The sequence below is a fragment of the Carlito syrichta genome, unplaced genomic scaffold, assembly GCF_000164805.1.
Source record: "Carlito syrichta isolate Samal-C Ts95f unplaced genomic scaffold, Tarsius_syrichta-2.0.1 Scaffold148494, whole genome shotgun sequence".
Taxonomy (NCBI): domain Eukaryota; kingdom Metazoa; phylum Chordata; class Mammalia; order Primates; family Tarsiidae; genus Carlito; species Carlito syrichta.
Window position 1 is genome coordinate 210,543 of NW_007092590.1, and position 21,405 is coordinate 231,947.

The following is a 21,405-nucleotide window of genomic DNA, read 5'->3' on the forward strand; positions in this document are numbered from 1 at the left end:
GTCGAGGCTGCGGTGGCCAGGAGCGGCCACTGCACTCCAGTCTGGGCAACAGAGTGAGACACCAACTCAAAAGAAAAAAGAAAATTATCCTTGATATTGCAAAAGACCTTAAAGAATAAAGTAAAATGACCAACTCAGAGACAAAGCCCTCATTGGTGGTAGTGGGACACTGCCAGGGAAGGGAGAAAGTGGGGGGCACATAACATCATTAACGGTTCTCATTGATCCCAAACATTCAGGTGAAATGGGGACCAAAGAGAGGCCCAAACTTCATCTATACGATGACTACTTATGTACCTAGTCCTGAATTGTGCCCACATCTTTAAAATAAAATAACAATAAAGTAAAATAAAATACACTAAAAAGAAAAAAAAAATAATGACAAAACCGTCTGTTATGGGCTGCATTGGGTCAACCTCACATTTCATATGTTGAAGCCTTATCCTCCAGTACTTTAGAAAGTTACTATATTTGGAGATCAGACCTTTACAGAGATGATTAAGTTAAACTGAGGCCATTAGAATCATGCCGTTATAAAAAAAGGAAATTTGGACACACAGAAAGATACACACACACAGAGGAAACACCATGTGAGGACATAGTAAGAGAGTGACCACCTACTAGCCAGGAAGATCAAGATGCTGACACCTTGATCTTAGACTTCTGGTCTCTAGAACTTTGAAAAAATACATTTCTGATGTTTAAGCCACCCAATCTGTGGTACTTTGTTACGACAGCCCCAGCAAATTAACATACCCTCCTACGACAACATGGGTTCCTCCCATTAGAAATAAGCTGCAAAAGTACAAGCATTTTGTCCGCCTGGTAGGCCTCCAGTAATTATTAGTTGAATGCACTTGAATTAGAATTTACGAACTCAAAAACTTAATAAATTATTGGTGGGTAATTATCATCTCATCTTAATTGATTAGACGTAGTTCTGCAGCATGGCCAATGATTCCCTGCCAAGGCCCGAAATTGCAAAAGCGTCATGAGTGGTAACATTATCAACAGCGTTTTCTGTGTGGCTGCCTCAGCTAGATGAAAGCCACCCACTGTGGTTGCCATTTAATTAAGAAATACATACCTCCTCCCCTCTGTCTTTCCTCAGCCTATCTTTTTTGAGCTTCCCCACATTTGCTATTTGGAAGGAAGAAAAAATATACACGTATTTATAATATTTCCTCTCAGCTTCTCAGACACCCCTTTTTCTGGAATTTCCCCACCCCTCTCTAACTGCTCCTCCTCTTGTTTTGAGTGGGTGTCATTTCTCCAGTGACTCCCTTAAATGCTGGTGGTCCTCAGGGCTCTGGCCCAGCCATGCTTCCTTCTTGTGCTAGGTGGCCCTTGGAGCCACCTCATCTACCCCCAGAGCTCCTGCCACCCTTGACCTGCTCTATATGCAGCTCAGGGGGCTCTCCTGAGATTTATGGTTACATAGTCAACTCCCCACTTGATGCAGCCATTTGGGAGCCTCAGGGCTCCTCACACTCGACACAACCTAAAGTAAACTCATCAACTGCCTCCTCAAATCTGCTCCACCTCCTCCAGTCCTCAGAGGAAAACACGGGCCAGCCCAGTCACTGGTCAATGGCTACTATTTGTTCTCTTATGTATTGGTTCCTTGGGTTCAACACCTCTCATACCACTGTACAACATTAACTAAAGTCAGCGTCACCTGTGCTTGGATTACTGCAGACACTCTTTTGCTTGTCTCAAGTCTTGTTTCTGTTTCAGTTAGTTCTTATGGAAACCGGCATGTGTTTTCTAAAATATGACTGGTATCGTGTCCCCTGCCTAGTGCCCTCCAGTGGCGCCCTCTGCTGTGGGCTCTATAGTGAGGTCCCATAACATCATGGGTGTGAGCACAGCCTCTGCAGTCCAATGCTCGCTCTTGATGCCTGACTCTGCCACTGACTAACCATGTGACACTGAGGATGCTACCCAATCTCTCTAAGCCTCCATTTCCTTCCCTGTAACTGGTGGGCAATAACAAAAAAGGCTTGTTCTGAGGGTCACGTGAGTGAATCCGTGGGAAGCATTCAGAGTGGAGCCTGGCACACAATGATCCTATGAATATGAATTCCCATTACTAATGGTAATGGTAGCATAAAGTCCAATTCCTTTTTTTTTTTTTTTTTTTTGGAGCTGGAGTCTCACTCTGTTGCCCAGACTGGAGTGCAGTGGCCGCTCCCGGCCACCGCAGCCTTGCCTGCTGGGCTCTGGCAACCCTTCAGCTTCAGCCTTCCAAGTAGCCGGAATTACAGGCGCACGCTCCCACGCCCGGCTGATTTTTTGATTTATTGTAGAGATGAAGTCTCGCTGCCCAGGCGGGTCTCGAACCCGCGGGCTCAGTCAATCCACTCACCTCAGCCTCCTAAAGGCGCGGGAATACAGGCTGAGCCACCGAGCCTGGCTAAAGTCCAATTCCTTATCGTCCTGCCTCCTTCCTCACCACCCTGACAGCTACTCCATGTCTCAGTCATACTCACCTTTCCGATTCTCCAGCACACCATGCTCCCCTGAGACACAAACATTCCTGGCACGCGTCCCCCCACAATGTGGCTGGTAAGTGTCTACTCACCCCTTCGGTCATCCCTGCCTTCTGAGTGACCTTACTGATTCCCGTGTCAGGGTCAGGCGCTCTTGTCCACGTGTTCCCAAGCCCACTGCACTACACGGATGACCTTTGACTTGTCCAGGTTCCTCCCCCACTCGGGTGCTCTTCTCCACACTCAGAAAGTAGCCTGTGAATCTCATCAGTCATCCAGTACAGACCATCATTCCAGGAAAAGGATGGGGAGAAGATCTAGGTGGACCAGCCCCGACCATCACCACCACCAGGAGCTCCATTCACAATCCCAGTGGAGGGTAGCTCAGTCTTATCTCAGTTATACACGAAAAGGACACTGATTATACAATTTTCTGTCAAGTCTCTTCTTATGTAAGTTTATAGATGCACAGAGCTTTGTTGGGAACTACAGGTATCTACTAATGCCCCCTGTAGACCAATGAGGCTGCGGCCTCTACATATGAAGAGTACAAATGTCCACACATTCATACATTCATGTCTATGAAATTGGCTATCTCTGCTCACAGGACATCCTTTGGTTATAATTATTGTACTGCTGTTAGTTACAATAATTTTTTTCCCCCATAAGTCAACCAAGATGAAGATACCCTGATAGAAATCCGGACTTTGATCTGCTTACACTGCCAAGGGCTAGTTACCTTCTCGAGGTCTGGTTCCTCTAAGCCCAGTGCTAACTCGTTGTTGTCCATCACGGAGGAAGCTGCCACGTCCAGTGGAGTGGATCCCCTCATCGACGGGGAAGCTGAGGAAGGGGAGAAGGAGCGAGAGAGGGACAGAGGCTACCCAGCGCTGAACTGAGACTGCAGTGCACAAAAGTGGACAGGAGAGGGCAGCAAACACCCTGAAACCTGGTTCACACTGCTTCTCTCCATCAGGGCAGCCCATTCAAGTTAGGAAGAGCTCTATTTGCTATCCTTCCTCCCCATGCCCATACTGACTGTGAATATGGGTTAACAGAAAATCAGTTCCCAGGACCAGCTGTAGCTCCTGTATTTCCAAGTGCTTTTCTGACACAAAACTTTGGGAATCCTTTTCCCTTCTACCCCCTCCCCCACCCGCATCTCAGAAGTCACCAGACCAAATAAGCTCAAAAGACTTGGACATTTCCGTGGCCACCACCTAGAGTTTAAAAGTAGTCTCAAACAGCATGAGCTCAAACCGTTTCCTCAGGTCACCAATATTGTGTTTAACTCTTCTTAGTTTGTTTGGCTCTTAGGCTAGAATTAAGAACAACTCCAAATGGCATTTTACAAAAGGTTGGTAGCCTGAGGTTACCTTTGATAAATTACAAAAATCTGATTTCAAGCGTATGTATCTGTACACTCCACAAATTCATTTGGTTTATATCCAGAACGGTGAGTAAGGCATTTGCATTGACTTGCTTTTCTAGTGATGGTGGTAGATTTACACTGCTTATCCATAGCTGCTCTTGGCCAGTCTGCCTTGCAGCTAAAGAAAACACTTGCTAGTTGGCTGATGGGACAGGTCTGCAACCTGCAGTCAGCCTGCCATGGAGAGACTGGATTCATGACCTTGGTCTGATTAGCACTGCTCCCTGGTCAGGTGGGTAGGCTGGGAGGAGCTGTGTCCCCAGACCACATCCACAATCCCAGGCAGCATTTCATAAAACACAGACCACTAGTCCTAAGAGAGATGAGATAAAATTGTATGGCTATGCCAGTACAAATGTGTCTCCAATGCTGGTTAGTAGCAACAGCTCTACTTAAGTTGGAGACACAGAAATGGTATTAATATTTTAGGCAGGATCCCCTCTAGCATTAAAAAAATGTTTTAAAATTTTTATTTTAGATTCAGAGGATACTCATGCATATTCATTACATGGACATATTGTGTAGTGGTAGTGGTAGAGATTGGGCCTCAGGTGGCCCATTCCCCAGATAGTGAATACTGTGCCCCACAGGTAGTTTCTGAACCCTAACCTCCCTTCCTTTCTCCCCCATTATTGATGTTCCCGGTGTCTATTATTTCTAAATACTGTAGGATGCATGTCACTTCTTTCCCTCTATTTCCTAAGTGGCCAGTAGAGGGAGTGCAACGTCTAAGTCAAAATGTGGAAGTTACAACATGACATACATACCTAAGCCAACACTGCTATTCTCCAGCAGGTAACTAAGATGCTCAAACATGGCCTTTTGATTTTGCCGGCTAATTCGACAGAAATAGCAGAGGAAGCGGCAGCAGCTAGCAACCATCTTTGGAAAAGCAATCTATAAGGAAGAAGTAGGAAGTGTCAGAGAAAAGACTATCCTGAGGCCTTTCTGAAAAGTCTGACCTCAAAGAGTCTTAGGTGGGTGAAGTCTTACAAACTGCAAACACTTTGTAAAAAGAACTTTCTCTTTACTTCCAGTTTTCCCCCCCAAGACTTATTCCCAGGAGGGACAGAGGGTGGAAACTTAAGAAGAAGCTTCCAAAAATATTGAACGCTAATGATAGTTCCTGAAATATCTTTCGTCCAAAGGAAACAGATGTCAAACAAGAATCCCAGTCATACTTGGATGTCATGAAATTGCAGGGCCCTGTACCATTCTACTGTTTCCAACTAGGAAGGGACAGAACTCTGGTGGGAAATATCAAAAAGGGAGGAAGGTGATGTGATAATCGAGAAGTAGGGCCCTCTGGTATATCAAAGTCCAGGTCCCCTGGGTCCAAGGCTGGCCCTGACAGTTACACAAGCCCAAAGAGCATCACCTTCTGACAATTACTTTTGTCCTTGACAATTGCTCTCCTCTGGGCTCCCAAAGCATTTGTAATCTGATTCATACAATTTAGCACACAGATGCCGTCTTCTATTACATCTTATATTAACACAGTAATTAGCAATTTTAGGCTGAGGCTGTGTCTTATTTTTGATCCTAAAATGCTCAATAAATGGTGCCAGTGTTAACCTCGCTCAGGACCCTCAGAAGACCTTGGTTTCCTCCTTTAGAATTCCAGAGGACGCTCTAAGGAATAAGGTTCTGAAACCCACAGTCTACCTGCCTGCTGAGGCATCCAGACATGTGCTCAGGGATCTTCTGGAGAGACTTTGCTTTCCCAAGACATCAGAAGGAAGCCAATAAGGAATGTGACCTTGGCTTCTGTTCTTCCTTCATACTCTCACCCATCACGCTGGGAAAACTGCATTGGAAATTATTCATTCCTAGGATGGTGGCACGCTGGAATCGCCAGCATTTGAAACCACACCCCATCTACTACCTTCAGAAACCATCTAAGCAGAGGGGCGCCAGATGAGTTGAGATAAATGCACAGTTGTGTCTTATCCCCACTCCTTTTTCCTTGCCAACAGAAGCTCCCCCTGGAGCAGGCTCCTTATAGGGGAGCCTGCACGGAAACCTTGTTTTATCAGGAGACTGGCTTACAGAGGAACCATGAACATTCCTGAGGGAACACTGCCAGGATCATTATTAAGATCTTGTTTTCCTTTAGAACAGCCTTCTCCTGACTCAGCACACCAGGATCCTAACTGGAACCCGGAGTTATTGCATCTTGGAAGGAGCAAGGCCGAAGAATTTGAGAAGTAAACTTAGCAACTGAATGGCCCAGTGGGATGAACAAGAAAAGCCCCCAAGCTCCAAGAACCAGAGCTCTCACATGGTGGCATTCCAGCCAGCGCTATAATCCCATCTCCTGACTTCTTCCTGGTGTTGTGCACATCCTTCCCACTCCCTGGGAAGAATATCTAAGGCAATGGATGCCAACAACGTGGTTCTGAACAAGGCACCTTATGTGCCCCTGCCCCAAAGGTCACGTTCTCGCTCCCTCTCTTTTTAAAGAGACGAGGTCTCGCTATGTTGCCCAGGTTGGTCTAGAACTCCTGGGTTCGAGCAATCCTCACATTCTCTTTATAGCATTACCTGAGATTTCTCCGTACCCAACACATTCACCATCACCTCCATCACCGTCTCATGCATGCCAAGGACTCTCATGAGGTTGGGATGCTGGTAAAACACCTTGTTGTTCATTATGTCTCTAGGATAAGGATCAGAGAGAGACTTCAGGACTTGCCTATTTCTATGATATAAAAATTCAGGAATGGGAACAACAAACACATGGGGGGGGGTGTGGAGTTAATAGAAAAGCGACAGACTGAAAAGATAATAAGAAAGCACTAGAGTCATTTTTGGCTGACAGAAATATTTTGTGCTCCTCTATTTCTAAGTACTTTCCCTCTTTGAAATGACATATTAAACATGTCTCTTTTTTCTGTTCATAATAATTTTAGATACCAACGAAGTTTTGGGACATTCATTGGTGTTTAAAAAGCCATGACATTAACATGTAAGAACAACTTATGTCTGTAAGTCGTTCAACATAAATCCACATCATAAAGCTACAGGCAACTCAAAATACAGAAACAGCCTGCTTCTTGGCTGTGTACTCCCTTGCTGGGGGCTTGCTTTCTGTTCACTCCTGCTTTACTCCCCTTCCCCCAAGGATTCCAACATGACATACATACCTAGGCCAACACTGATGTATGTATGTCTTCTGTAATAGTTACTGCAAAGGCTGGGGGAAAGACCAGTGTTGTAGCTTTATTCTTTTCTCATAAAATCTTCATCTCTATGATAAAATTTCTCTTTGAAAATGAGTTTGACAGCCAGGCTCGGTGGCTCAGCCTGTAATCCCGCGCCTTGGGAGGCTGAGGTGAGTGGATTGCCTGAGCCCGCGGGTTTGAGACCCACCTGGGCAACTTGGTGAGACCTCATCTCTACAATAAATCAAAAAATCAGCCGGGTGTGGTAGTGCATGCCTGTAATTCTGGCTACTCGGAAGGCTGAGGCGGAAGGATTGCCGGAGCCCAGCAGGTCTAGGCTGCGGTGGCCGGGAGCGGCCACTGCACTCCAGTCTGGGCGACAGAGTGAGACTCCAACTCAAAAAAAAAAAAAAAGAAAATGAGTTTGACGAATGCCTGCATTTTCTCCCCTAAGGATTCTCAAATCAAAGTCCCTTTTCTGGACCTTGGTGATGCTCCTTTGTTTTGCTGGCTTTAAGGTGGTGAAATGAAATGCTAAGAAGGAAGATGTCTATAAGTCTAGTTTTTGATTTTAATCAAGTAAATTGTGCCTGGCCAGTGAATCTTTCTGGAACTTGGTGTTCTCTTCCACAGAATGGAAGTGCTATACTATATAATAACTAAAGGAAGTTCTTTTGATGTCTAAAATGTCACACATCTTTTTGAATACCTGGTTTCTAAGGGAGAGCCATGGGCTATTGTTATGGGTAAAGGTATCTCACAGAACTAACAAAAATGACTATAGTTTAGTCTTGAGAAAAGGGAAGGATCGGGTGGGCTATTTTTTAGAGGCAAGTCACAGAAGATTTCTAGTAAAAAGCTTAAGTGCTCAAATTGCTTCTGTCTTGGGTTGAACACACAGTCCCTTCTTCCAAATATTTTCATGGCCTTCCTGGGGTTATTTTTATAAGAGTCAAACTAGATAACAACTTTTCTAAAAGACTCCTCACACTTCCTTTGACAACGCTCCTTCACCATGAGTAGCAGGTAGTTGGGTCTCCCAGGTTAGAAAGGTGACTCATTTGGCAAGGATATAACCATGTGAGGAGTGAGATCAAGATCAGGGTACACAGAGATTTAATATGATTTGATTCCAGAACATCGCTATATCAAGGTCAATCAGTCTTCCCACTCGAAGCTCTCTCGAGAGTCTTGCACGTAACCGAGACTGACCTACCCCAGCCCGTTGATCATGAGCAGCTCCTCTTCCTTGCCCATCCTGACACTGAGGAGGGAGCGGATCTGGCCCAGGGCAGCCAGCAGGTTGATGGTGTCGCTCACGGAGGCCTGGCTGATGGTGTAGGTCTTCCGCAGAGCCCGCAGCAGCTCCCCGATGCTGTCATACTGCCTCCGGAGGAGGTTGAACATCATCCGAACCAGCTCTGCATCCTGGATCTGGTCCTCCTGGGCCCAGCGGATCATCGTCTGTGAGATGAGTTCCTTCAGTGTTGCTGGAAGGACAACAGGAAGGACCAGTACTGTGGCTGTCATGGCTCCGAGAGAGCTGGCCATCTCAGTTACTTCATTCAGCTACATGGCACATCATCAGTTGTTGGTTGAAGTCGAAAAATTCTTAGTTTAAGGGTGGGGCATGACATGTACAGAAGTAGACTATATTAACCGAAGACAAATATGCCACCCATTGAACAAGAATATCCCAATTATGAGATGCGAGTGCTAAATATTCTATTTTGATCAAATAATGTTTCAATCAATGTCAGAAATGGAATAATAAGACTGTCCTTATCTTCAAAAAAGCTCACAAGTCAGTTCTTTACATTTTAATAATAAATAAATGTTATCTTTATTTTATTAATATAATGTGATAAATACTACAATGGGGATATATGTAAGTTTCGTGGGATAGAGCAGGAAGTGATTTGATTCTGGATGGGTGAAAGCATAAAGAGAAGATATCGGCCAATGCTTCTTTAGAGGAAAGCAATATTAAGCACAGGAATTTCTCTGCCACTGATACTATCTTCAAGTGCTTTAAGACACCACATACCAGGAACTGATTAAACTAAGCCATTGATTCAAGAATTATGAAAGGTATTTTAGATGTTATAAACATAAATGTACTTCAGGAGATGGAGAGGATTGGACTGAGAGAACATTTTGTCAGGTCTAAAGATTTTGCCATGGGACATCTGACCATCACCCATTGAACTGACGTCTTGACCCTGGATCCTTGGCAGGAATCAGCTGACATATTGTATCGTGGACTACCTTCATAGGCATCAAGAGAAACACACACACACACACACACAGACACACACACACACAATGACTTTGAATTTAGAGTTTATCAGGGCTCATACAGGTCATAAAGAAATGCCACTGTCTACATAAACAAAGGAAAGATCACTGAAGTAGGACTCAAACCAGTGCTGGGACCTTCACAGGTTGTACTAAATGGCCCCTGAGCATTGCTGATTGGCACTGGTGTGGGAAAACAATTAGATCTGAGCAGGAGGACAAAGCAGAAGGGAAAGTGTAGGAACAGCTGGGAAGGCACTGCTCACTCCTCCCTGTGCCATACGCACTTCCAGAAGACGCCATGACAGAGGCGAGAAACGCCGCTCCTAAATCACAAACACATCCTAGTCTGGCACTGCATATCACAGTCCAGCAAGATGTGGATCGCACAGAAATCCGTAATTCAGACCAGGGGATAAAGGTAGAGCTAAGGACGATAAAGGTCATTTATCTATGAGTGACAGAACTGGGAGTAAACTCGGATCAGTGCTTCCAGCAGCTGGTGCCATCTCTAATAGTTGAGACTTCTACTCCGTATCACTATATATGGCAGATGTCTGCTCTACATACATTCTTGGCTCATCATAAAGATACAAAAATAGAACTCAGTTACCAAGCTCTAAGAGAGACCTAGATGTAAAGGATTAATTTAACTTACTGCTGTGTCTATCAACCCTGTGGGTGTTCTAGGTTCAGATGGGAGACATAAGATGAAAAACTTAAAAAAAGGATACTCAAGTCAGAGAGAAGCACAGTTAAAAGCTGTTCTTAAGAGACACTGGGCAGGGACTGCTTACTAATACCTGTCAGGTTAGGTCATATCTATATCCTCTGGGGGTGGGGAGAAGTTAATTGTGGACTAGGCTGGGCCCTATCAGGACACTTGTTTCTTCAGTGCCCAAATGTAAAATTCCTGTTTCTCCTAGTTAATATTTGTACAGTTAGGATGAAAGCAAAACAAAAACAGAAACTCTTGAACCCACTATAAGTTTTTCTAGTTCTGTAAGTACAATTCTCTCTTGGCTTGAAAGAATTACTAGTTCTCAACACTAACAACCAAACTCCCAGCAGATTTAGTACATATTATCACAGTCCCTGCCTCACTCCAAAAGCAATGATCAGATGAGGTGGAATTATTAGTCAGCTCAAGCTCAACAGGGAATTTTACAGAGCCATAATAAAACCACGTGCATATTAGCTTTTCCTTAACCTGGCTTTCAGATTAATTCACGATTTGGGTAAACTCTTAACCTCATACTGATTCAAAAATTCAAATCAACATTTACGGCCCAGAGAGCAGACCATGTAAAGCAATACACCTCTCTAGAGGGCAAATGGGAAGTGAAACAGCCCTGTAGACTGAAAGCACGGAGCAAGAAACACTTTACATTTCATTCTTTGTCCAGGCTAGCTTTCAAATATTATGTGTGTGACCCAGCTGAAGCACAGTTTAAGGGGGGGGGGGGGAGGTAGCCTCCAGGTCCTGTCAGAAACGGAGGAAGTAAGACTTTTCATCACTGTGTTGCTGACAGGCAGATGTAATTCCATGGGAGGCCTGACATTTAAGGCCATTTGTGTTGGACAGTGTTTCAAATTGTGAGACCAAGGTCCAGTAAGTGAAAGAAACAATAACTATGAGAAGAAAGAAAATTGGGGAGAGGAAGGGACATTCTCAGGACCCCTGAAAAACAGCATATTTTATGGTCTGGCAGATACTAGAGACACAGCAAGCCCCCAAGCAAACCCAGGCTGAATCAATGAATTACTCAGGTCTAAACATTTTTGGGACTGAGAAAATGGAGCTTTATATCCCCAGCAGTAATACTATTGAAAATTCCTCAGATTTTAATTAGCTCCCATGTACCAGCAGCAGAGCAGTCAACATGGAACAGGGACGAGAGGTTAAAAAGAACATTTTTTTTGTTTGTTTTTTTGAGTCAGAGGCTCACTCTGTCACCCAAGCTGGAGTGCAGTGGCATGCTCACTGCCACTACAGCCTCGACCTGCTGGGCGATCCTTTCGCCTCAGCCTTCCAGGTAGCTGGAATTACAGGTGTGCGCCACCATGCCTAGCTGATAGTTTTGATTTGTTGTAGAGATGAGGTCTCTCCATGTTGCCCAGGCTGGTCTTGAACCTGTGGACTCAGGCAATCCTCTTGTCTCAGCCTCCCAGAGTGCTGGGAGTACAGGTGTGAGCCACTGCACCTGGCTCAAAAAAGAACATATTTTCTAGACTATGACAGGCTCTCAATATAGCTATATACCTGATGATTAAAATACTACTTATAAACATGTGTGGTACATACTGGGGGCTTAATAGTTGTTAATCATTACTACTATCTATCTCAGTAGTTATAAAAGTGTGATCAGATGACCCATGGTGACCCAAGACCCTTTGGGCAGTTTGCAAAGTCAAATATATGTTCATAATAATTCTAAGATATTATTTGCCTTTTTCATTGTGTTAATAGTTGCACTGATGCTACAAAAAACAATAGCAGGGGAAACTGCTGGTGCCTTGGCCTGAATTGGGTCAGCAGTACCCGACTGTATTCTGCCACACTCCCAGAAAAATGCCAAGTTTCACATAAGAATGTCCTCAACGAAACAGTGAAAATTATTCATTTTATTAATAATAAATGCCCGAGTTTACATATTTTTAATATCCTGCATAACAGAACGGTATGTGAAAAAGAAAAGAAGTAAAGTACTCAAAATGCGTATTAAAATTCAGTGTTTTTGCTGGAGGAAAAGCACTTGTGTAATTGAGCTGTGAGCTAAACTGGCTGCTTGTTTTATGGAATGCCATCTTTAATTAAAAGAAAGACAGACTGTGGTTAATCGGACTTGGGAAACTGAATTTTTTTAAAAATGAAAGAAGCCTTTCATTTCAAATGACAGTATTTGTTGCCAATAATGAAATTGGAGCTTTCAAGTGAACACTAGAATTGTGGAAAATGTTTATCTGCCACTGAAAGCATAACAGCTTCCCCATAAAGATTTTTCTGATTGAGCTGTCAATATTAACAAATGTATTTTAAAAGTATTTTATAATAAAATGTGTCAACATTCAGAAGCTGTGATTAACTCAGTGAGCCAAAAATCTCCCAATGACCAATGAATGATGTTACACAAATATTCATGGTGTAAGATCCATCAATGTGTAAGATAGTAAATTTGTGTGCAACAAAGTATAAAAATTTTGTTTTTTTTTTAATTATAAAGATGTGGGGTACAGGGTTAGGTATACAATCATTGATTATGCAGGTACCCTTTTTGATGAGGTATGCTCCTCCCTCTCCTAGCAGTTTCCCTCAAATGCCAATCCCACCTCCCCTCCCCTGACTGTTTCCCACTACTGCCAATTGCTTTCTTATAGTATTATAATTGTTCAGGGTCCGCTTATGAGGCAAAGTAAAAACATTTTGAAAATACAGTTTCAGGTTCCACATGCCAACTACCTTTTGAGAAACTACAACTTGTTCAATTTTGATATAGTATCAGAGAAGAATATCCATAAGTATCTGAGAAGATTATGAAAACATTCCTCTTCTTCCAACTAAATGTTTGAGGTCAATTTTCTTCCTACTCTTTAACCAGATATAAGAAGCCAGCTGCCTTTGATTAAGACAGACATTAAAGAAATTTATGAATTGTTTTTTCCCCCCAAGATGGTTGATTAGAGACTTTCAAACATACCTCACCCATCGAAACATTGTGAAATAGTGTGGAAAGACCAACACAGCGAACTCCAATTAGAGAAGGAAAACGGCAAAGAATACCCCAGATCTCAGAGAGGAGAAGATGGGTGAACAGCCCCTGCAACAGTGCTCTGCAGAAATAAGTGCATGTGATGCTGTAACAAGGGATGGGACTGAAAACTCCCCTCTGAGGCATGCCTTCCAATCAGGGATCTGTTTAACTCAGGCCATAGAAGAACACCCAATTTCTCCTGGGCCCTGAAGCTGTCTTAGGGGGAAGCTGAGAGTTGGTGAGAGGGAAAACCATAGGTATTCTCCCAAATCTAGGTTGGTGAGCAAGGCACCCTTTTTGACTGAGGTCCATGGTCACAGCAACAGCAACCTCTGCAGGCATTTTGGTTTCTGCCCAGAGACAAGGCTGTTAGCTCTGGAGTGGGGTAGGACCTCCCAGAGCCAGAGTAAGGTGGGAACACGGAGATCACACCAGGGTTTGGAACCGGTTCTGGTCTCATCCCTGCCTGTGGCTGGGAACAATGGGAGATTCCCCCAAAGCCATTTCCCTCCTAGAGAGACAGGCTGCCAGTAACAGATCTTTGATCTGAAATTGGTCTGTGTGTGTCCCACCCTGCCCCACCTTTCCAGGCAGTTGTGACAAGGGGCCCCTGCAATACGAAGGAATACCCAAAATAACTTCCTAAATGACAGGAGCCTAGCAGGGGGCCCCCTACTCCCACGGTCTGGTACCTGCATCCTGAGCAGAAGGAAAGTTGCTATAGCTGCAGTTTCTCATGACAGCAGGTCCTGCGGCCAATGTCAGTTTTGCAACCTGGAACTCTTCGGTGAGCACCACTGCTAAGAAATCCAGACTCCCTCCCAGACTAGCAGGGGTGGCATGCCCCAGTAATACTGAGGACAAGGAGGGCCCCTTACTCCTACACAACTGGGAAAGCAGTCCAAGTGGCAGGAGTCCAGCAGGAGGGTCCTCACCCCGCTGTACTTAAATAAGCAACCTGCATGGTAGGAGAGTTCCTAAGCCCAGGTTTCTCCTAGGTAGTGAGTCCTGAAGCCAAGGTTAGCTCTGTGACCCAGAACAAGCTGTAGGTATCATTGCAGGGCACTACAGTCTGCCCCTCACATCTGTCAGGGAAGTATGCCCCCCAGTACCAAGCAGGCAGCCCCCATTTCTACATACTTTGACTAGTAGTCTAAGCTTCCTCATCCTTCCTGAGCAGTGATCCATGTGCAAGGAGGCCTCCTGTGTTCTACAACCTAATGCACCCAATCACCTGGAGTAGGAGCCTGAACCATTCCTCCCCCTGGGGGTAGAATCCTTGGTGCTGTGCTGCTCTCTCTGCTCAATGGCCAGACATATCTCCAGTACCTGGAGCTCCCACTCTTCTAGATTAGGAGCCACCCTCTCCTTCCTGAGCAGAGAACTTGAGGCATCAGAGATCCCCTAACACCTAGTCAAGGCACACCCCCGAGCATTTGGAGGCAGTACACCAGATCCAGCCTCGAAGCAAAGTGCCTGGGTCTGATATTGGTAGATTTATAGGTGGGCCTGCGGGGTTTGGCCCCATCCATCTTGGTTCTCCCTTCCCCTGGGGTAGACCTGGGAGCACAGACCACAGTACACTCTGCAGAGAAGCTCATTACTGAAACCACAGAGTGCTTCCTCCAGTAAACAAGGATCAAGTAAATACCAATCTACATCCACAGTAGCCAGCTCTTACTCATAGGCGCCACCTGCTGGCATACAGATTGAATGATGCATCACAACGGGTAATTTGCTGATACCAGCACATATCACTGAAGAGTAAGTTAAGCCTCCCAAGACCTCTGCCATCCTAGCCTCACAGGAAGCAGTGGGCCTGCCCATACCCCCATTACATGTCTATTACAACCAACACCTGGGAAAGTCTATAGACATAGGCCATCTATCTATCTATCTATCTATCTATCTATCTATCTATCTATCTATAAAACCTCATAAAGATTAGCTGCCATAGTTTTTCTAGATGATAAATAACCAGATAACTCTGAAAGTATGAAAAAAACTCTCTCCAAAGGGGCCCACCAATTCTTCAACAATAGAACCTAATCACAATAAAATCCCTGATATGTCAGATAATGAATTTAGAATATTGATTATAAAGAAGCTCAACAAGATGTAGATGAAGCTAATAACTGACACAAAGAAATTTGTAGAACAATTTAGGAGGTAAAAGGAGAGATTGACAACATTAAAAATCTCCAAAAAACTAAAAAGACTCAATAGAGGTGATACAAAACACAGTACAAAGCTATGGCAGTAGGCTAGAACAAGCAGAAGAAAGAGTCTCAGAGATGAATGACAGGTTCTTCAAACTAAACCAGTTAGAAATAAAGAAAAAAGAATCAAGAAGAAGGAGCAAAGTCTATGAGAAATATGGGACTATGTAAAGTGACCAAACATACAAATTATAGGCATTCCAGAAGGAGAAGAAGTTAAAGCAAAAAATATGGAAAATCCATTCAAGAGAATAATTTAGGAAAAGTTCCCTCATCTTGAGAGAAACCTAGACATCCAGATACAAGAAGTCCAAAGAATTCCTTCAGATATATCACAAGAAGAACTTCACCAAGGTCTATAATTATCAGGCTGAGGGACAGGTTGTGGTGCCCTGCAATGATTCTCCAAAACTGATGTGAAAGAAACTTTCTTAAGAGCAGCAAGAGAGAAGCATAGAATCACTTATCAAGGAAAGGGCATTATACTAACAGTAGATTTCTCAGCAGAAACTCTACAAGGCAAAAGAAAATGAGGGCCTATTTTCTACCTCCTTACAGTAAAAAAGTGCCAGCCAAGCATGTTATATCTATCTAAACTAAGTTTCATAAATGAAGGCAAAATAAAGTCTTTCCCCAACAAACAAACACTAAGAGAGTTTTTCGTCACTAAACTGGCTCTACAAGAGATGTGCAAAAGAGTTCTAAATTTGGAAATGAAATGATGATTCTCGCTATCATAAGAGATCACATAAGTACAAAGCTTACAGTGCCTATAAAGCAAGTATACATTCAAATCCTCAAGTCAGCTAGTTTACAACACTATGGCAGGAACAAAACCTCACATATCAATATTAACCCTAAATATAAAAGGTCTAAATGCCCCACTTAAAAGAATAAGAGTGGCAAACTGGATAAAAAGACAAGACCCAACCATATGCTGCCATAGGAGAGCCATCTACTGGCCAGACAGTCACAGACTCAAAGTAAATGGGTGGGAAAAGGTACATCGGACAATGAAGGTAAATGGACAAGAAAAACAAGCAGAACTAGCCATGCTAATATAAGAAAGCTCAGACTTTAAAACAAAAACAGTAAAAAAGGCAAAGAAGGGCACTATATAATGAAAAAGGGTGAAATTTGACAGAAAGATGTAACCATTTTAAATAAATATGCACTGAATACCAGAGCACCCAAATTCAAGAAGCAAACACTACTTGACCTTAGAAAACATAGATAGCAATACCATAATAGTGGGTGACTTCAATACTCCACTGACATCACTAAATAGATTATTGAAGCAGAAAATTAACAAAGAAACACTGAACTATAGGCCTAATGGAACTAACAGACATATACAGAACTTTCCACCCAACAGCCGAAGAATATACATTCTTCTCATTTCCACATGGAACATTCTCCAAATAACCCTTGAACTTGGCCACAAATCAAGTCTAAATAAACTTAAAAACATCAAAATTATACAAAGCATCTCCTCAGACCACAGTGGAATAAAATTGGATAACAACACTAACAGGAGATCCCAAACTACACTACCACATAGAAACTGAAAATCTCACACTTGAATGACCCCTGGGCAAACAATGATGTCAAAACAGAAATAAAAAAAATTTGTTGGAACAAATAAAAATAGTGACGAAACATACCAAAACCTATGGAACACAGCAAAAGAAGTTCTGCAAGAAAAGTTTTTAGTATTAAATGCCTACATCCAAAAGATAGATCACAAATTAACATTTTAACCTTGCACCTCAAGGAACTAAAACAATCTAAATCTAAAGCTAGCAGATGAAAAGAAATAACAAAGACTAGAGCAGAACTAAATGAGACTGAGGCAAAAAATAATAAAAGATAATTGAGTTAAAAAGTTGTTTTTTTGAAAGAATAAGCAAAATCAACAGACAGCTAACTAGACTAATCAAGACCAAAAAAAGAAAGAAAACTCAGATTCAATCAGAAATGACAGAGGTGAGATATCAATTGATACCACAGAAACAAAAAGATAATCAGAGACTACTGTGAACATCTCTGTGGCAGAGGTCTCCATCCCCTGGCCACAGACCAGTACAAGTCTGTGACCTGTTAGGAACCAGGCTGCATAGCAGGTGGTGTTCAAGTAAGCAAGCAAGCAAAGCTTCATCTTCATTTACAGCTACTCTGCATAACTCACGTTACTGCCTGAGCTCCACCTCCTGTCAGATCCGCACTGAAAAGCCTGCTTCCATTTCAAACGTTGTATCTTTGGGAAGCAGGGTTTTCTGCAGTGACAGCACCAAAACAAGATTACAGAGTAGACTGGACATATGTAACATAATTCGGTTGTCAGTGTCTCCCAATACCCCCAAATGAGTCTATCAAATTGCAGGAAAACAAGCTCAGGTCTCCCACTGATTCTGAATTATGGTGAGTTCTATAATTATTTCATGATATATTACAATGTATTAATAATAGAAATAGAGTGCACAATTAATAGAATACACTTCAATCAACCTGAAACCATTCCCCCCTCCCTCAGTCTATGGAAAAATTGTCTTCTGTGAAACTGGTCCCTGATACCAAAAAGACTGGAGACTGCTGCTCTATGGCAATAAACTGGAAAGCCTAGAGAAAATGAATACATTCCTGGAAACATACAACCTCCTACGACTGAATCAGAGAGAAACAGATACCCCGAACAGGCCAATAATAAGCAATGAAATACCCCAAACAGATCAATAATAAGCAATGAAATTGAATCAGTAATAATAATAATAAAAAAATCCCAACAACAACAACAACAACAAAAAGCCCAGGGTCAGAAAGATTCATAGCCAAATTTTATTATACATACAAAGAAAAGCTGATACGAATCCTACTGAAACTATTCCAGAAAATTGAGGAGAAGGAATTCCTTCTTAAGTCATTCTATCACACTGATACCAAAATTAGGCAAGGATGCAACAAAAAAAGAAAACTACAGGCCTATTTCCCTGGTGAATATAGATGCTAAAATCCTTAGCAAAATACTAGCAAACCAAATTAGACAGCATATCAAAAAAATTATCCTTCGCTACCAAGTGGGTTTTATTCCAGGGATGCAAGGATGGTTCAATATCTGCAAATCAATAAATGTTATCCACCACATAAACAGAAGCAAAAATAAAAACCACATGATCATCTCATTAGATGCAGAAAAAGACATTTGAAAAATTCAACATCCTTTCATGATAAAAATCCTCAACAAAGTAGGCACTGAAGGAACATATCTTAAAATAATAAGAGCCATATATGACAAACTCACAACCAACATCATACTTAACTGGGAAAAGTTAAAAACATTCCCTCTCAGAACAGAAAAAAGACAGGGATATCTATTCTCACCACTCTTATTCAATATTTTACTGGAAGTCCTAGCAAGAGCAATCTAGCCAGGGAAAGAAATAAAAGGCATCCAAATTGGCAAGGAGGAAATCAAACTATCCTTGTTCATGGATGACATGATGGTATACCTAAAAACCCTAGAGACTCTTCCAAGAAGCTTCTAGACATGATAAATGACTTCAGTAAAGTCTCAGGACGCAAAATCAATGTACAAAAATCTATAATATTCCTATTCAGCAACAACACTCAAGTTGGGGACCAAATCAAGAGCTCAATACCAATCACACTGGACACAAACAATTAAAATACTTAGGAATACATCCAACTAAGGAAGTGAAATATCTTTACAAGGTGATGTACAAAACACTGCTAAAAGAAATCATAGACACAAACAAATGAAAGCCCATCCCATGCTCATAGATTAGAAGAATCAATGTTGTTAAAATGACTATTCTGCCCAAAGTAATCTACAGATTCAAAGCAATTCCAGTCAAAATACCAACTTTGTTCTTCATAGAAGTAGGAAAAACAATCTTAAAGTATGTAAGGACTGCCCCCAAAGCCCAAATAGCCAAAGCAATTCTAAGCTAAAGGAAAAATTATAGAAGTATCACACTGCCTGATTTATAATTATACTATAAAGCTAAAATAAATGAAACAGCATGGCACTAATACAGGAATAGACAGACCAATTGAACAGAATAGAGAACCCAGAAATTAAGCCACATTTCTGAAACCAACTGATCGTTGACAAAACTGACAAAAATAAACAATGAAGAAGGGATACCCTATTCAATAACTGGTGCTGGGAAAATTGGCTAGCCATAAACAGAGGAATGAAACTGAACCGCTATCTCTCACCATTTACAAAAATTAACTCAAGATGAATTAAAGACTTAAATGTAAGACTTGAAACTATAAACACCCTAGAAGAAAATCCAGGAAACACTCTTCTGGACATTGGCCTAGGAAAAAAATTTATGACAAAGACCCCAAAAGCAATTGCAACAAAAACAAAAATAGACAAATGGCACTTAATTAAACTAAAATGCTTCTGCATAGCAAAAGAAACAATCAACAGAGTGAGCAAAAAACCTACTGAATGAGAGAAAATGTTTGCAAATTATGCCTCTAAGGGCTAATCTCCAGAATCTATGGGGAACTCAAAAAACTCAACATGATAAAATCAAAGAACCCCATCATAAAGTGGGCAAAAGACATGAATAGATACTTCTCAAAAGAAGATACACAAGTGGTCAGCAAACATATGAAAAAATGCTCAACATCACTAATCATCAGAGAAATGCAAATTAAAATCACAATGAAATATCACCTCACATCAGTTAGAATAACCATTACTGGAAAGTCAAAGAACAACAGATGTTGGTATGGTCCTGGAGAAAAGGGAACACTCATTCACCGTTGGTGAGATTGTAAACTAGTTCATTTACTCTGGAAAACAGTATGGAGATTTCTCCAAGAACTAACAATTGAACTGCCATTTGACCCAGTAATCCCACCACCAGGGATCAACCCAAAAGAAAACAAATTACTATATTAAAAAGATACTTGTATTTCTATGTTCATTACAGCACTGTTCACAATAGCAAAAGCAAGGAACCAAACTAAGTGCCCACCAACAATTGATTGGATAAAGAAAATGTGGTCCATATTCATCATGGGATACTATGCAGCCATAAAAAAAGAATGAAATTATGTCCTTTGCAGAAACGTGGTTGAAGATGGAGAACATCATCCTACGTGAACTGACTCAGAAACAGAAAACCAAACACTGCATGTTCTCACTTATATGCTGGGAGCTAAATGGTCACAAAGATGGGCACTGGGGATGCCGTAAGGGAAGAGATAGGGTAGGGTTCAGAAATTACCTATTGGGTATAATGTTTACTGTCTGGGGAATGGGCCACCTAAGACCTAATCCCCACCACTACACAAAATGCACATGTAACAAACATGCATGTATACCGAATCTAAAATAAATGTGGAAAAAAGAGAATTATAAAAATGCAAAAACAGTATCAGTCTTCTATTTTTGGTTGTGTTGAAAAATTTAGTTGTATCTCATAAAAGTATGTTATTTATGTAACATATAACAAGGTTTTGCATTATTTTTAAATGAATTAACAAATAAATCTTTAAAAAAATTCTCAGTTTTAATTTCTAATTTGGTAATTTATGTTACAATTTAGTTTAGTTATAAACTAAGGCTTTTTGGAGTCCTCAGTAATTTTCAAGAGTGTAAAGTCCTAAGATCAAAGAGTTTGAGAACCACTGATCTTATATAAAAGGGCTTATGTTGAGGCGAGGCCATGATTGGAAAGCAAAGCTTTTCCTCCAGCTAAGATGAAGCCTGTTCCACTAGGCTGTGTGATTCTGATCAAGTAGCTAAGACCTGAACCTAGACAGCTGCAGCTTAAAAGTTTTCTGTTTGTTGCTGGATGGGAGATAGATTAAATGTGAGTTTAAGAAGAGTATGACACCTCACACTGATAAATAAAGTGAGAATTAAAGAATCATCATTTTGAAAACTGAATTCTGGCAGTCAAGGGTCCTAGCCATTATTCATTTATCACTCAAGGGTCCCCTGCTAGGCTGAAGGGCTCCAAACACTTTGCTTTTCCTTAATTTAGGCTTAAGGTGAGTCCCCTA

General features: G+C 41.9%; 1 protein-coding gene across 2 annotated transcripts in view; it reads right to left on the reverse strand.

Moving 5' to 3' along the window:
* The window catches only part of RYR3 (ryanodine receptor 3), a 160,337-nt gene extending 151,765 nt beyond the window's left edge, over positions 1 to 8,572 (reverse strand). For both annotated transcript variants that reach the window (XM_008050522.1, XM_008050521.1), the window contains exons 1-4: positions 8,305 to 8,572; positions 6,469 to 6,583; positions 4,692 to 4,821; positions 3,232 to 3,335 (exon numbers count right to left, since the gene is read on the reverse strand). In XM_008050522.1, coding sequence (XP_008048713.1) covers positions 3,232 to 3,335; positions 4,692 to 4,821; positions 6,469 to 6,583; positions 8,305 to 8,549 — 594 coding nt within the window. In that variant the 5' untranslated portion in view covers positions 8,550 to 8,572. The remainder of the gene's footprint in view (positions 1 to 3,231; positions 3,336 to 4,691; positions 4,822 to 6,468; positions 6,584 to 8,304) is intronic.
* Between the last annotated feature and the right edge of the window lie 12,833 nt (positions 8,573 to 21,405).